Genomic DNA, 15,331 nt, shown 5'->3' with positions numbered 1-15,331 from the left:
GAATTGCCAGATAACAAATGTATATTTTTTTAATCCACTGCATTTGTGGTAATTTGTTACAGCAGCAATAGAAAAGTAATACAGACTTTATTAGTGTGCTTTTGCTAAAAGGAGGCAAGCTGTGTTGCTTGAGGTTACTATGTAGACATTTGATGATCCATGCATTTTTTAAAAAATAATTATGTCTTTTAAATGAGCTTTTAAGTTTCTATTACTTCCAATTTTCCCAGTTTCCTCCCTTGGCTAGTTCTTATGAGTGAATTTTCTAGTCAACTTATGATTCCACTTCAGTAATCCTCTGGAAATAAGAGCTCAAATTAAAACAAGGAACACACAAGTGGACACTAACAGAAAATATTTTCATACAATAAGTCATATGCAAAGCACTCTGTATATACTATGAAACCGATACATTGAGTAGGCTAAAAGCCAGGTTATTAGCTATGACCTAAGATTACTGAACATAAAAACACACCACCGTTTGTTTTAAGGAGTGGTAAGATAAAAAGTGAGTTGGTTGGGTTATATTTTAAAACCATTTTTAAAATAATACAGCAATTTAAAATTTTTAAATTGTGATGTTTACTAAAAGCAACTGGTCTCTACTTACTTTCTGCCTTCATCAGCTGATAACCCCACAGATCCTTGTATACTATCCAGGACCCCAGTTCTCAGCCTGGTTACTTGTTCCAGTGAAGGCAGTAGCTTTAAGAGAATTCTGCCTGTGGAGTACCCTTTAAAATCTTTTGAAATACAAATACAATATTAGACGGGGCTATTAATTAGAAAGTGTTTCACTGACATCTGTAGGTATGACTGTGGAACTGCTGTGGCTAAGCCCAAGGAGAATATAGGCTTGGCAGGTATTTCTAATCTAGGAGGCATTACAGAATTGAAGCCTGGACTGCTCCTGCTCTGAGAAATTAGCATATCCAATACCATACTGCTCTCTCCCTCCTTACTCAGGAAAGAGAAACCACCAAGAGCTCGACATCCACACATAGCAAAGCGGCCACAGGCTTTCATGCCAATGCCTTTAAACAATAATCGGGTTCTCAATCCCCCAATCCTATTTTTATTTTGCATTTTCTAAAGTGTGGCATAAAACACAAATGGTTTTAATTTTTTTCACATTTCAGATTACTGGCAGAGTGCACTTTAGGGAGGCTGGTTGTAAGTATCACTGTAAATAGAAAGAAATACAGTGAAGAATAGACATAAAATCACTGGATGAAATTACATATTTAAGTAAATGTAAAACATGACTCAGTTGATCAATACTGTTATTTACGTGGAATTTTAAAATCATACATGTATTACATATAAAGTTTAAACAAATTAGTTGATTTAATAATAATAAAGGCATTAAAATTTTTTTCACCATAGTAAAAGCAGCTCTTACTTTAAGTAAATAAGTGTTCATATATGGAGTAAGCTTGTGACTTACTCTGCCAAACCCAAAGCTTGAAATAGTGGAATCTTCAGAATGGATCATGTAAACTATTTCATTTACTGAAGTGGAAGATAACTTCCCAATTCTGCCAAAAATTTTACATTCTTAATTACATTATAATTCTCTCTATCCTCTTGACAAAAGGATATAATGAAAGTTTGGGTAATAGTGGATATTCACTGAGAGAAGCATTGAGAGATACTGTGAGAGAACATCTGATGGTTTGGAGAAAAGGACCAGCTCAAATTACTCTAATATTTGCTAGAAAATTTGGGATGTTCCAAATCATTCTTCCTGCAATGCCACAGGTCCAACTACATCATACTATTTGCTAAAATCTTTTAATTTAGTTAGTTGGGTAATTTTTCCCTCTAGGAATATATTCCCAATTTTATAGCAGAAATTGATAGGAAAATACGCACTTTGCAGCAAATTGCTTTATAAGCAAGTGTGCTTTTTATAAATTGAAGGATATATGCATTATCTCACTTAAATGAATTTTTGTTTCCTTTTAAGAATCTGAAGGGTAGATGGTGTGTGAACAAAACGTGTCTACTTGAATAGCATGATTCTATTGATACATGCAATAAACAAAATCAAAGCATACCAAATAATTCTTAGGCAGTCTTTCTTTGCATACACAAAGATCAAAATATGTGTTAACTCCAACAAAATCATTGCACTGACTGTGCGTTTACTAATTTAAAATATATGTCTCGATTTCTCAGGAGCTCTTGATGAGTTCCTTGTTCCTTTATTTGCCCATTGTGCAGAACCACTATCAAATCTGCGTTCTGTATCGTGGAGAGTCTGTGAGCCACCACTAGGCATGTCCTCCCCTTACTGGCCTTATCAAGGGCATGTTGAACCACCTGAAAGAGAGAAGGACCTGTGATTGCTAGCTTTGGTTAAATGCCAGTAAACTTGCCCAAGTCAAATTGATTAAGGAAATCTAATAACATTCATTGTCTATTTGCTTATCTTCAAGGAAACTACCCTTATTTGTGGAATATCTTAATAGAAATTTAGAAAAAGTAATTACAGACACTAATTAAGATTTTTATTTGGAGTAGCTTTTGTGACAATAAAAGTTAGATGGTTATTTGTATGTGAAAGTGAAAGTGAAGTCGCTCAGTCGTGTCCGACTCTTTGCGACCCCATGGACTGTAGCCTACCAGGCTCCTCTGTCCACGGGGTTTTCCAGGCAATAGTACTAGAGTGGATTGCCATTATTTGTATTTAAGTGGTTTCAAAGTCAAACCCAGAAAGTAGTATTTCCATACTCAATTGTCTGTTTACTTCATTTCTTCTCATAGTTTCTTTTGTTTGTTTTTCTTTTTAGAATTTAGTTGTAAAACTGTCCTAGCTAAAACAGCATCTCAGCTACAAAGAGGTAATAATGTTGTATGTATATGAGAAATAAGGGAATTCCCTGTAGGTCCAGTGGTAGGATCTGTGCTCTCACTACAGGGAACACAGGTTCAGTCCCTGCTTGGGAAACTAAGATCCCACATGCCTCACGGTGCAGCCAAAAACAAAACAAGAACAAGCAAGAAATGGAAGCAGAAGGTAAAATCCGATTATTTGCTGAATATATAAAATATTCTAATGATGGTTATCTCATTTAAATCATTTCAGTATCTCTGTAAGGAGTATTTTCATTTTCCTGATAAATAAACCAAGATTCGAAAAATTCAGGTCACTTGACCTAGGTCACACTGCTAGTAACTGATGAATCCAGAATTACAGCCCAAATATGTTTGATTCCAAAAGTCCCATTTTTTTCTTTCATAACACACTGTCTCATGGAAATCAAGAATGATAATCATCTACAAATAGTAGTTGTGTAGTGATTAATCTCATGGGATCTTAGATCAGATGCACTTTATTAGAATTTAAAGTGAAAGTGAAAGTTGCTCAGTCGTGTCCGACTCTTTGGGACCCATGGACTATGGGATTCTCCAGGCTAGAATACTGGAGTGGGTAGCCTTTCCCTTCTCCAGGGGATCTTCCCAACCCAGGGATCGAACCCAGGTCTCCTGCATTGCAGATGGATTCTTTACCAGCTGAGCCACAAGGGATTTAACGAAGTTACTTAACTTTTTCTAAAGCCTTAGTGTGCTGATCTGTAAATTGAACATAGTAAAAAATAATTAATCAAACTGTTGTGAGGATTGAGATAGTAGTGTATAATAAGCACTTAATAAATATTGAACATTATTATTCATTTAACCAGCTTTCATTTAACAAGAACATACTGTATATGCAAGAACTTCTAAGGGACAAGAATATAGTAAAATTAAACATGAGAAGAAGCTTGAACTGTACACCTGTTGTTACATGTCTATTTGCCCCCTTGTTTCCTTTTCAAGGGGGCAAATAGAGAAGGAAATGACAACCCACTCCAGTATTCTTGCCTGGAGAATCCCATGGACGGAGGAGCCTGGGGGGCTACAGTCCACGGGGTCGCAAAGAGTCAGACACTACTGAGCGACTTCACCCACTCACTCACTTCCTTTTCAAACTGAGCAAATATTCTAAAGAAGGTAGAGAAACTAGCAGGCTCCAACATTGCTGTGTAGATCACTCTCTTACATATGTAGATTACCTTATTATTTTGTTTGGTATCATTAGAATAATAATAAAACAGGAAAGTAATCTTCCTTGGGCTTTTTTCTTGAGTGGAGAAGCATTTCAAGAATTGGGACCCTTTTGATGATGAGACCAATTCTAATGAGAAAACCTTTCTAACACACGAGATGCTTTGTGCCCCAACTCTCTCCCCCCTCCCCACCAGCCTCTGACCTTTACATAAAGGTCAAAACCTTAATTACAACTGGTGACCCTATGACTACAGTTCTCTCCAGGCCTTTTTTTTCTCCACCAACTGACCTTAATTTCTTCCAAAATACTCCACTCTCATATTTCCTATTAATCCTGAGATGAAAGAAGAGAAAGTTACCTTTTCACTCTCATTGTCAAGAGCTGAAGTGGCCTCATCCAACAATAAAATTTTTGGTTTACGGAGAAGAGCCCTTGCAATAGCTAGTCTTTGTTTCTGGCCGCCAGAAAGCTGTGTTCCTTTCAGTCCAACGTGTGTGTTGTATTTCTATTACAGGAACATGCAATTAAGAAAGCAAGTCTTGGTTATTTAAATTAACATGGCAACTGTGGGCGAGAGCCATCTAAATATTTCAGATTTTGCTACTCTAAAATTTGTGTCCCAACAAGTGCTGAAATCTATTCTTGGGCTTTGTTGCAAATAAATGCTAAACCAGCAGTAAACACTACCATTTCATTTACATATCTAATCTGATCACAAACAGTAGACCTTTGCCATTTTGCTTCTACAAAAGAATTGTTCAAATTAAAGCATTAAAAAAAAAAAAAATTAGGGAAAAAGTTCCCAGTAAACACAAATCTTTCCCCATTAAGTTAAATTATCTTCTGTTTTCAGGTCAAAATGATTTAAAGTAACATTTTAAAATAAGTCATTGGGTTCCCTAGCTGTGGCTCTTACTAAATCTCTGTGGGCACATTTCTCCAGGTGTCATGATGCCATTCTCAGTGGTGCAGGTATCATCCTAGGAATAAGTTAGGCCGTCATCTTAAGACAGTCCATTCAACTTTTCAGGTCATGATAGTGATATTTAGCACTTCACAAATTGCTACACTCTCCTACTTACTAATGACTACCTTTTCAGTATTACACTCCATGGAAGGGTAAAGGAAATTTCTCACATATCTAAATCATAATGGATCAGCAAGCAGGCTCCCACTTGTTTTCTACATTATCCTGTTGACTCTGCTTTCCTCCAGGGTTTCATACTGCTCTCTGTTAGCCCTTGCCAGTTGTCTGAGAAATACATGCCATTGGTACCCAAACAAGGATGTGTGGGTGGATCAGCTCCACTGGGAAAGTAAGTCCAACTGTGCAACCTTCTAAAGGTGGATCCCGTAGCATCATCATAGAGAAACGCAGCACGTGATGATGTACTGTTTAGCTTAGGACCCTGGAGAGGCCTGATTCAACTGCCTTTCCCTCTGCACCTTGCTGCCTTCAGGAGGTGTTTCTCCAGCAGAGGGGGTTTTGACAGAGCTTGTGAGTAACTTTAATAACAGATATGTCTCCTTAATCTCATTTTTCAACTTAAAATGCTTAGTTGCTTACTTTATATCAAACAATGGGTGTCTGAATTATTGAAGCCCAGTAAGAGTGTCCTTTGTGAATGGTCTACAAAGGAAACAGACTTCAGCTATCTCCTTTGTGATTTTGGGAGAGTCCCTGGTGGCTCAGATGGCAAAGTGTCTCCCTGCAATGCGGGAGACCTAGGTTCAATCCCTGGGTCAGGAAGATCCCCTGGAGAAGGAAATGGCAACCCAATCCAGTACTCTTGCCTGGAAAATCCCATGGATGGAGAGGCCTGGCGGGCTAGAGTCCATGGGGTCGCAAAGAGTCGGTCGCGACTTCACCTTCATTCTTTTTTCTTTGTGATTTTACCTGAGACTGCTAGCCCACTGGGCCTTTTCCTCCTAAAACACATTTTATTAAAACTGGAATCACAGGGCTGTAGATAATTAGGTAAAACTCAGCGGTTCATATCCACACACCGCAAGTTTCCCATCTAAATTAGAGGATTCAATCTTAAGCCAAAAACTGGATTTGGTGGCAATGATAACGGACTTTTAGTTCTTTCTGCCAGTCTAGATTAAATTGTACGTGGATTCTTCTCTTACAGCTGAAGAAGATATAATACTAGCTTAGAAATCACTTTGCATTTCTTGGCTTTCTTTAGCTTTCAGGAAGATGTAAGCCTCAAAGAATGAACTGGATGAAAATACAGTTCAGATGTTTTTGCCCATCATTAAGCCCTGGTGGCTCAGATGGTAAAGAATCTGCCTGCTATGCAGGAGACACAGGTTCAATCGCTGGGTGGGGAGGATCCCCTGGAGGAGGAAATGGCAACCCACTCCAGTATTCTTGCCTGGAGAATTCCATGGACAGAGGAACCTGGCAGTCTACAGTCCATTGGGATCATAAAGAGTCGGACACAACTGAAAGACTAACACTTTCAAGCAGAACAGATTATAAATATAAATATACATGTTGTCTCAATAGTAATCTAAAAACATTTTCAGACACTTAAACTGAAGGTTTTTGTCTTTTTGTTTGTTTCTAATGAAGAACTACAGGATTTCATTCTTTCCTGTTTCAACTGAAAATCTAAATCAGTTTTCTGGCAAACACTAGGATGGTGAGTGCCCTGAAATCACCTGTTTTATGAGATAGTCAAGAAGCAGTAGCTGTTCAGTGTAAACCTGGGTCTAAATACCAACTGGATCCTGGAAGGAACATCAGATAGAGTCTAATCCTAAACCAACTGCATGCTGGAGATTCCTTGCAGGCCCTTTAAAGGAGTTTCAGGGTGGTTCCAATGGGAGCCAGGAAGTGGTTCGAGAGCTGACTGTGTGAAATTGTGGGCACTAGGGGATTTCTACATCTGATGTTTTTCTCAGGGATCCTCAAGACCAAGCCAGTGTTATCTGAACTCCTCTCCCAGGCTGATATTTCCAAATGCCTGGAGGTTCTATTCATGGCATACACCATAGATTTGTTACCCTTAGCACACTCTAAAGTGAAGTCACTCAGTCGTGTCCGACTCTGCGACCCCATGGACTGTAGCCTACCAGGCTCCTCTGTCCATGGGATTTTCCAGGCAATAGTACTGGAGTGGATTGCCATTTCCTTCTCCAGGGGATCTTCCCGACCCAGGGATCGAACCTAGGTCTCCTGCATTGTAGGAAGACGCTTTACCATCTGAGCCGCCAGGGAAGTTTAGCCTTGATCTGCCAGACAGGTCCATAATCCTTTACCTGAAACCCACAGGGCTATAGTTGCTTAACAATTCTATTTTTCTTTACTTTAGAATAAAATACTATAAATTGTACACATCATACATTATTTATATTTAATATGCAATATATATTATTTTGGGCTTCCCAGGCTTTGGGGGTAAAGAATTCGCCTGCCAGTGCAGGAGACACAGGAGACTCAGGTTTGATGCCTGGGATGGGAAGATCCCCTGGAGAAGGAAATAGCAACATGCTCCAGTATTCTTGCCTGGAAAATTCCATGGACAATGTAGCCTACCAGGGTCTCAAAGAGTCTCAAAGAGTCAGACATGACTGAGCAACTGAGCACATACACATATATTATTTAAGACCCTCAGAAAGGGCTGGGTAGCAATCAGTAATCAAATATGTGAATACTTATGTAGAAATAATTGACAATTCATTCTAAGTAGGATTAATAAAGACTACATAAAACCTCACATCATTTTGACCACCCAACAAATTTACTTCAAACATATGGTCTTTGTGTGTGGAGGGGAGTGTGTGACGTTTAAGAACTTTTGGAAATTGGAACTGGGGGAAAGAAAAATATGGACCTGAGTTTCTCTCATCCAGGTTGTAATGTACCAAGACTTGCCCCTTTCATGTAGTCTGGGCCATTGCCACAGAGGTCACAGCGTCTCTTGAATGAGCAAACAAAAGGCTGAGCTTCACATGATTTTTTTTTTTTTTTCCTTTAAAAATTCGATCATGTCGCTTCTTTGTGTAAAAACGTCTAGCGGTTTCCTCTTTCCAATAATAACAGAGACCAAACTTAGTCTGGTAATTCAGAACCTTCACATTTAGTCCATGCTCATATTTGTGTGGCTTATTCTTAATTCCCCACTTTATGCTCAGAACTTTAAACTTATTTTCCCTCAAACACATAAAACCCTTTCACATGTATGTGTTTCTGCATGAGCTTATTCTGTCTCCTAAAAATGGTGTTGCTCCCTGTGCCTAGTGAACTACTCATTCTTCAAAACCCAGTTCAAAGCAATATCCTCTGTGTGGTTTTCTGTGAAACTTCGTCATTCCTGCTTTTGTACTCTCATCATATGCTCTTTGTGTTTTCATGCCAGAAAGCTGCCCAGTGTATTATGTACTTTCTTGCTCACTTTCTACAGACAACCTGAAGCTCAGTCCTGACAATTCCACTTTTATGATATTTTTTACATCCTTTTCCTTGTTTTATTTTACTTTATTAATTCAGACCTTCATAACTTAACCCTGGAAATAGCTCCGAGTTGATTTCCCAAAATCCCTGTCCTTTCTCCACTCCAAATGGTTATTTACATTACTGCTAGACTAGTAATTTCCCTGTCCTATTCCCAAAGGATATTTTGGCACCAGATTTCTTTATGGTTCTATATATTTTGCAGGTAAGAGTGATATGAAAGTAAACTACAGTTTTATTTTAAAACACTTAGAAACAAGCTATTCTTTCTTTTGGAAATGACATTATGATTCTCAAAGTTGATTGTAAAAAGAATGCTGAATCTCTGCAGTATATAGTTCTGGGTAAATCTGAGAAATAGTACAATGAAAAGAATGAAAGATAAAAAACAATTTAACGGTAAAAGTCAAATGGTACAAATATAAAATGGATAGCATTTTACCATACATAAATTAAAGAAAAACCCTATTAGGATTATGTAGATAATAATCTATCCTTGAATCAATAATTCAGTGAGTGTCTTGGTTAAAAAAGGGAAAGCTATAGGGTCACAATATTTTGTTACTCCTTCTATTATAGTTAGTAATGCAGAACCGTACTGAAGTTAGGGAAACTGTATTAATGGCCCATTTCTAGTTAGAGGAACCAATTAATGTGGACAGGAGATGGTGAGGGATGATCTAGTAGTATAAAAGAGTATCCTTCTCCCAAAACAGGGCATTAGATTATTGTTTGATACAATGCTTACTAACCTTTGGCATTTCCTTTTAAAGTGAGCTAGAAAACCACATTATACAAACTTGCTTCTAATCAAAAGTAAGTGTGTGTGTGTATATATATAAATGTAGGTATACACATATACTTTTTAAAAATTTTTTTGCTGCACTGTGCAACATGTGGGGTCTTAGTTCTCTCACCAGGGATCAAACCTGTGCCCCTTTTAGGAAGTGTGGAGTCTTAACCACTGGCCCACCAGGAAGTCCCTATATTTTTATTTTATCTATGTGTGCATGTAGGTATAAATAGTAAGAACTTATAAGTTGCAATCAACATTAGTGTCTCTGTGCACTAATTCTGGATTTGTATCAATGCTTGCTATGCTAAAGCCCTCTTGACAGCCAAGATTTTCAACTTTTCTGAGATTTTGTGTCAGCTGCCACAGCCAATACAGAGAGATGACAAAAATGGCAGGCAAGGACCTAACACTCTAGTGGGAAAAGGAGTCCTAAGCAAATTAATAAGCACCAGCATAATTTTAGACTGTGGTAAGCACTCTGAAGACTATGCGATAGGCTATAAGGGCTGGTGGGTCCTCTTTAAAATAAGATGGCCACGGAAGACTTCTGCAAAAGTGACATTTGAAAGAGCTTGAAATTTAAGGAACTGGCTCTTCGAAGAGTCATAAGAAGGGAGAACCCAGCTGAATAAATATGAGTGTAAATGTCCTGCAGTAGGGAATAAAAAAGTTCATGAGACAGAAAGAAGTCAGTATGGCTGGAGAGAGTGAGCACATAAAGAGATCAGGGCCAGATCACAGAAGGCCCTGCCGGTCTTTTAAGAAGTTTTGATTTCATTCTTAGTTCAAAGGGATGACTTTAGGAGGTTTTAGGCAGGGAGGGGTATGATTTACTTTATGTTTTTAAAAGATCCAATTGATGTGAGGAAGAATTATAAAGAGGCAAGACTGGAAGCAGGAAGACAGATTAAGAAGGTACTAAAGTGGTCCTCTCTGATGTCTCAGACAGTAAAGAATCCATCTGCAATGTGGAAGACTCAGGTTCAATTCCTAGGTTGGGAAGATCCCCTGGAGAAGGGAATGGCTACCCACTCCAGTGTTCTTGCCTAGAGAATTCCATGGACAGAGTCCATGGCATCACAGTCAGATGTGACTGAGCGACTAACACTTTCACTTACTTTCAAGGTGGTCCAGAGGGGGATGATGGTGGTGTAGCCATAAGTAGAGTATAAATGAATAGAAGTATAAAATGAAGTATAAATGAATAAATGAGTAGAAGGTATAAAATAAAAATATGAAAATTAATTGATATTCAGTGAATATTAATACAGTTGGTCTTGGAAAAAGTCACACAAACATAATTTCAAATTTTGCTTTTTATATCTCACTTTACATTAGATGCCAGCAATAAATAAATTGTGTAATCCAAGAAGCACATAAAAATAACCACTTAAGCCCAATAAAATACTAGACAGCTTTTAGTTCAAGATTTCAGACATTTTCTTACCTCAGGGAGACTCTCAATAAAAGAGTGGATGTTTGCTGCGTTTGCTACTTCTTTTATCTCATTCAGTGACACAACACGGCTGTTATCACCATAGGCTATGTTCTCAGCAATGCTACAGTTGAAGAGCACAGGTTCTTGAGAAACGATTGCTATCTGGGAACGGAGCCACTGTACGTTCAATTCCTTTGCATCCACACCATCAAATAGCTGCCAAAAGCAGAATGGAGAATGGTATGTGAAGATCCAACAACTGCATCATGTTACAGCTCACTGCATTCAAACGTATACAAATCATAACAAGAAGGTTAGGAATCCAAGCTGTTTCATAGCATAAACGTTACCCGAGAAGGGCTCATAAATCATATGTTGTATAGAAGCAGACAGCATGTATTAATAACTAACTGAAGTACCAACTCTTAAACTTACTTGACATTTCTGGGAATGGCCATATATTCTAGAGACCTGCCCAGAGTTTAGAATGAAGTCTGGTGTTCTGGACTAAAGTCAGATGAAAAATGACCAACCTCCACTGTAAAGGACCCTGTTTTATTAAAGCCTAGTGAGGTAACAAAATTCAACTGACATCTGATGAGCATAAGCATACCTACTATGTGATGAGGACTCTTCAGGCACTGGGGAAAGAGTAATAAACAAGACAAAGGTCTTACCCTCCTGTAGCTTATACTGTAGTGGAGAGAGGCAGGTAATAAGCACACTAACAAACAACGTCAGAAAAATAAAGTGTCATGATAACATGATAAGATAATGGGATAGAGAGTGACTAAGAATGTGCTGAGGATTTGGGAAGGGGACAGGTGAATGCATTATATTCTATCTAAGAAGTCCCCTCTAAGGAAGTAGAATTTTTAGACTGAGATGTGAATGATGAGAAGGTATTGGCAAAGAAGTTATAGTAAGAACAAATTTTGATCAGGGGAACAGCAAGAACAATGTGTGTTCAAAGAACACTGTGTATTTAAAGAACATAAAGAAGTCAGTGAGACTGATACACAGTGTATAGTGAGGTAGGAGTGATAGGAGAGGAGTCTGGAGGGAGAGGCAAGGGCTAGATCACAAAGGACCTTGATTTGATAGTATGGACTCTCGTTTATTCTAACTGCGATAGAGAATCATTGGAGAGTTTAAAAGAAGGAGGGTGCTATGCTGTATGCAAACAGCTGAGTGTTACCTTATTTTGGTACTCACTGTTCATTGTTTTCTGTGAAGGCAGCCATTTTGCAAATAATCTTTGCGACTGTGATGGGCAAAAGACTAAATTGCAGCAGAATGATGACTATCAGGACAATCTTTGACTTTTATGGGCTTTTTGTTTTTTGCGGTGGTAGGGGAAGGAAGAACAGGAAGTTGTCTTTGTGTGTTTGTAATGTGGTGGTGTTTGAAGGGACAGAATAATTGAAAATCTGAATATAAGTTAGAGTAAGAAAAGTGCCAGGTAAAAAAAACCATCCTTGGAGTTCAAAGGAGGGAGAGGTTGCGTTTTTTTGAGATCAGGATGCAGAACTTAATGGAGCTGATTCAAAAGAGCTCTAATCATGCCTATGGTTTTGAGAACTGTGGTGTGGAGATGGCCAGAGTGAATAGCAGGAAGCCTGAACTTAAGCCCAAGGGAATGTTTAAGAACAGCTCTGCTAACCTCCAGATAAGTTGTATTTGAATTCAGTCTTACCACTTGTCCTTTGACTGGGTCGTAAAATCTCTGCAGAAGTTGGACAGAAGTGCTTTTCCCACAGCCACTGCTTCCAACAAATGCTACTGTCTTCCCTTTCTCAATACTGAGGGATAAACTGCGAAGGATTAGGACATCTGGGCGACTTGGATAGAAGAAAGAGACTTCTCGGAACTCTATATTCCCTTCACATATGTCCTGTGAAAGAAAGTTGGCAGTGTTTAAAAGGATGACTTAGAAAGTCTGTAACATACTACAGCACACTCTGGCCGAGTGCTTTCTGAAAACTGTCTGTTCCACAACCATTTTAATTTTAAACATCATGTTCCTCTCTGTCGCGTTGCTGACTGCACATTGTTGTCGTTCAGTCACTAAGTCGTGTCCAAATCTCTGCGACCCCGTGGACTGCAGCATGCCAGGCCTCCCTGTCCTTCATTATATCTTTCAAACTTATGTCCACTGAGTTGGTGATGCCATCCAACTATTTCATCCTCTGTCTCCCCCTTCTTCTCTTGCCCTCAAACTTTTCCAGCATCAGGGTCTTTTCCAGTGAGTTGACCCTTCACATCAGGTGGCCAAAGTTTCAGCTTCAGCATCAGTACTTGCTGTCATTTTGCTTGAGATTTTTATATCTGTAGTTGTTGTGGTCTTAGCTCTCAGACTTCCTAAAAACACTGGTTTTCTTTGGCTTCAGTACCCAGTCACAGTCTGATCTGCAGAAGAGCTGTTTGACCACCTGCTCTAAATAAATACATCTTTTAAAAAAATTAGTTTGTGTTTTACAGATATTATTTGTGCTTTATAGGTATTATTGCTTAACTCAGAATAGCTGGAGCCCTCATAAACTATGTATAAATGTTGTTTTTATAAGTTGGACCATGATTTACAGTTTATATACATCTCTATTTTAAATTCAGATTTATCTGTGTTAATTGATCTTTTGGCAGTGACATTTGCCTATAAATTTATTTTTCTCTTTATGCTTCAATCTCTTTAGTGGTTGATAATTTGTAAACCAATATTTATGTATATCATAAGTATGATGTTTATAAAAGATTTTCCAGAACAATCACTAAATGATGATTAACTTTCTCTTTATATATTTCGTTCTTAAGATTTTAGGTTCTTTTGAATTCCATGTTTGCCCTCAATCAAATGCATTTTAACTAGTGAGGTTTAATAATCATGCTCAGCATATTCTGAGCCCAGTATATAGGTAGGAGGCAGAGATAGGTAGAGGGGAGGAGTATCAAAAAATATTTGACAAATTATTCTGTTGTCAAAGGAAAGAAATGTTAACTTGTGGTTAAGTATTGTAGAATTAGGAAAAAAAATCCTGAAACGATATGTGCCAAAATATTAAGTTTAACAGCAGCTTATTTTTAGCTTTTTCAATGCTTTCTGTTTTGCCCATTACAGCACATGAATATTATTTGTGAAAAAAAAATTTTAAAAAAAACCTTAGAGAGTACAATTATTTCTGTATGCTCTGATGCCTTTTGGAAAGGTATAGAAAGATATTCTAGACTTCCAGACTTTAATACATTTAAAATTTTACTATTTTAAATATTTTGTAATGGAAAAATTTCAAACATCTATAAAAGTAGAGAGAATAACATGTAATGGACTGTTTGCATATATGCCTATCTCCCAACCTCAGTAATAATCATTGTTTGCCAGTTTTGTTTTTATCAGACTTTATTTTTTTAAAGCATAGAGAATGGGCTTCCCTGGTGGCTCAGTAGTAAATAATCCACCTGCCAGTGCAGGAGACAGACTAGATCCCTGATCTGGGAAGATCCCATATGCCACAGAACAACTGAGCCTGTGTGCCACAACTATTGAGCCTATGCTCTAGAGCCCGGGAACTGCAGCTACTGAAGCCTGCTCAACCTGGAGCCTGTGCTCTTCAGTAAGAGAAGCCACCACAGGAGAAGCCTGCGTACCACAGCTAGAGAGAAGCCCCTGCCCACCACAACTAGAGAAAAGGCAGCACAGCAACAAAGACCCAGCACAGCCAAAATAAATGAATAAAAATTAAAATAAAAAATAAAGCATAGGGAGTGATAGAAGTAAGTGTCTATTAAATACAGTAGAGATTAAATAACTTAATTTTATAGTCTTTATAAGAAACATTTCCACAATCTATCCCTTTGAAACAGTTCTATGGGAATGTTTATCAGTGAGATGCTCAATCCCTCTATTGTAACATTTAGAAAGAAATGACTAGTAATATTACTAAATATCTAAATCCTAAGATTTAAAAATTTTCCTATATTACTTTTCAAAAGACAAGTATGAAATTTTATTGTGACATTCATGTATCTTAAAGCATTCTATTTTGAGAATGTTATGATCTTTTTATTTTTAACTCTCATTTCTTTTAATAATTATGAAGTTTGAGTGATAATGTACTATTTTAAGCTATCATACATATAAATCTACTGTTAAAATTCTAGAGGGAAATACATTTAAATGAAAATTTCCTTTTAAGTGTATACCTAATAGTTATTCTTTTAAATTTAAAATGTCTAGAAAAACTGAATATATATTTAATGTATGTATCTTTTAGAGTTTGTGACTAAATGTGTACATGTGTTTTAATATTAATAATTTAATATAGTTCCCATTTCCTATCTTCTGTTTACACATATATTTTCCATGAAAAATGGCATCTGAAGTAGCAGGATACTATTTACTTTGCATATGTTATCAGAGAAAAAAATGAATAAATCTTAATGCAAAGCTTTATCCAATATTAAAACTTTTGCAGTCTAAATAAAATCAAATGTATAAATCAATCCTGTGTTCAAGAACATTCTCATGGCATCAGGCAAATAAACCAGAAGCACATATTTTTTAATATAAAATCTGTACAT

General features: G+C 37.4%; 1 protein-coding gene across 1 annotated transcript in view; it reads right to left on the bottom strand.

The window, feature by feature from the left end:
* Positions 1–1,266: 1,266 nt before the first annotated feature.
* Positions 1,267–15,331, bottom strand: part of ABCB5 (ATP binding cassette subfamily B member 5) — a 119,423-nt gene continuing 105,358 nt past the window's right edge. Inside the window, exons 25-28 of the mRNA XM_061413675.1 lie at positions 12,453–12,650; positions 10,766–10,972; positions 4,416–4,562; positions 1,267–2,325 (exon numbers count right to left, since the gene is read on the bottom strand). Coding sequence (XP_061269659.1) covers positions 2,128–2,325; positions 4,416–4,562; positions 10,766–10,972; positions 12,453–12,650 — 750 coding nt within the window. The 3' untranslated portion in view covers positions 1,267–2,127. The remainder of the gene's footprint in view (positions 2,326–4,415; positions 4,563–10,765; positions 10,973–12,452; positions 12,651–15,331) is intronic.

The sequence above is a fragment of the Bos javanicus genome, chromosome 4, assembly GCF_032452875.1.
Source record: "Bos javanicus breed banteng chromosome 4, ARS-OSU_banteng_1.0, whole genome shotgun sequence".
NCBI classification, from domain to species: domain Eukaryota; kingdom Metazoa; phylum Chordata; class Mammalia; order Artiodactyla; family Bovidae; genus Bos; species Bos javanicus.
This window is presented reverse-complemented; position numbering and strand designations above follow the sequence as displayed.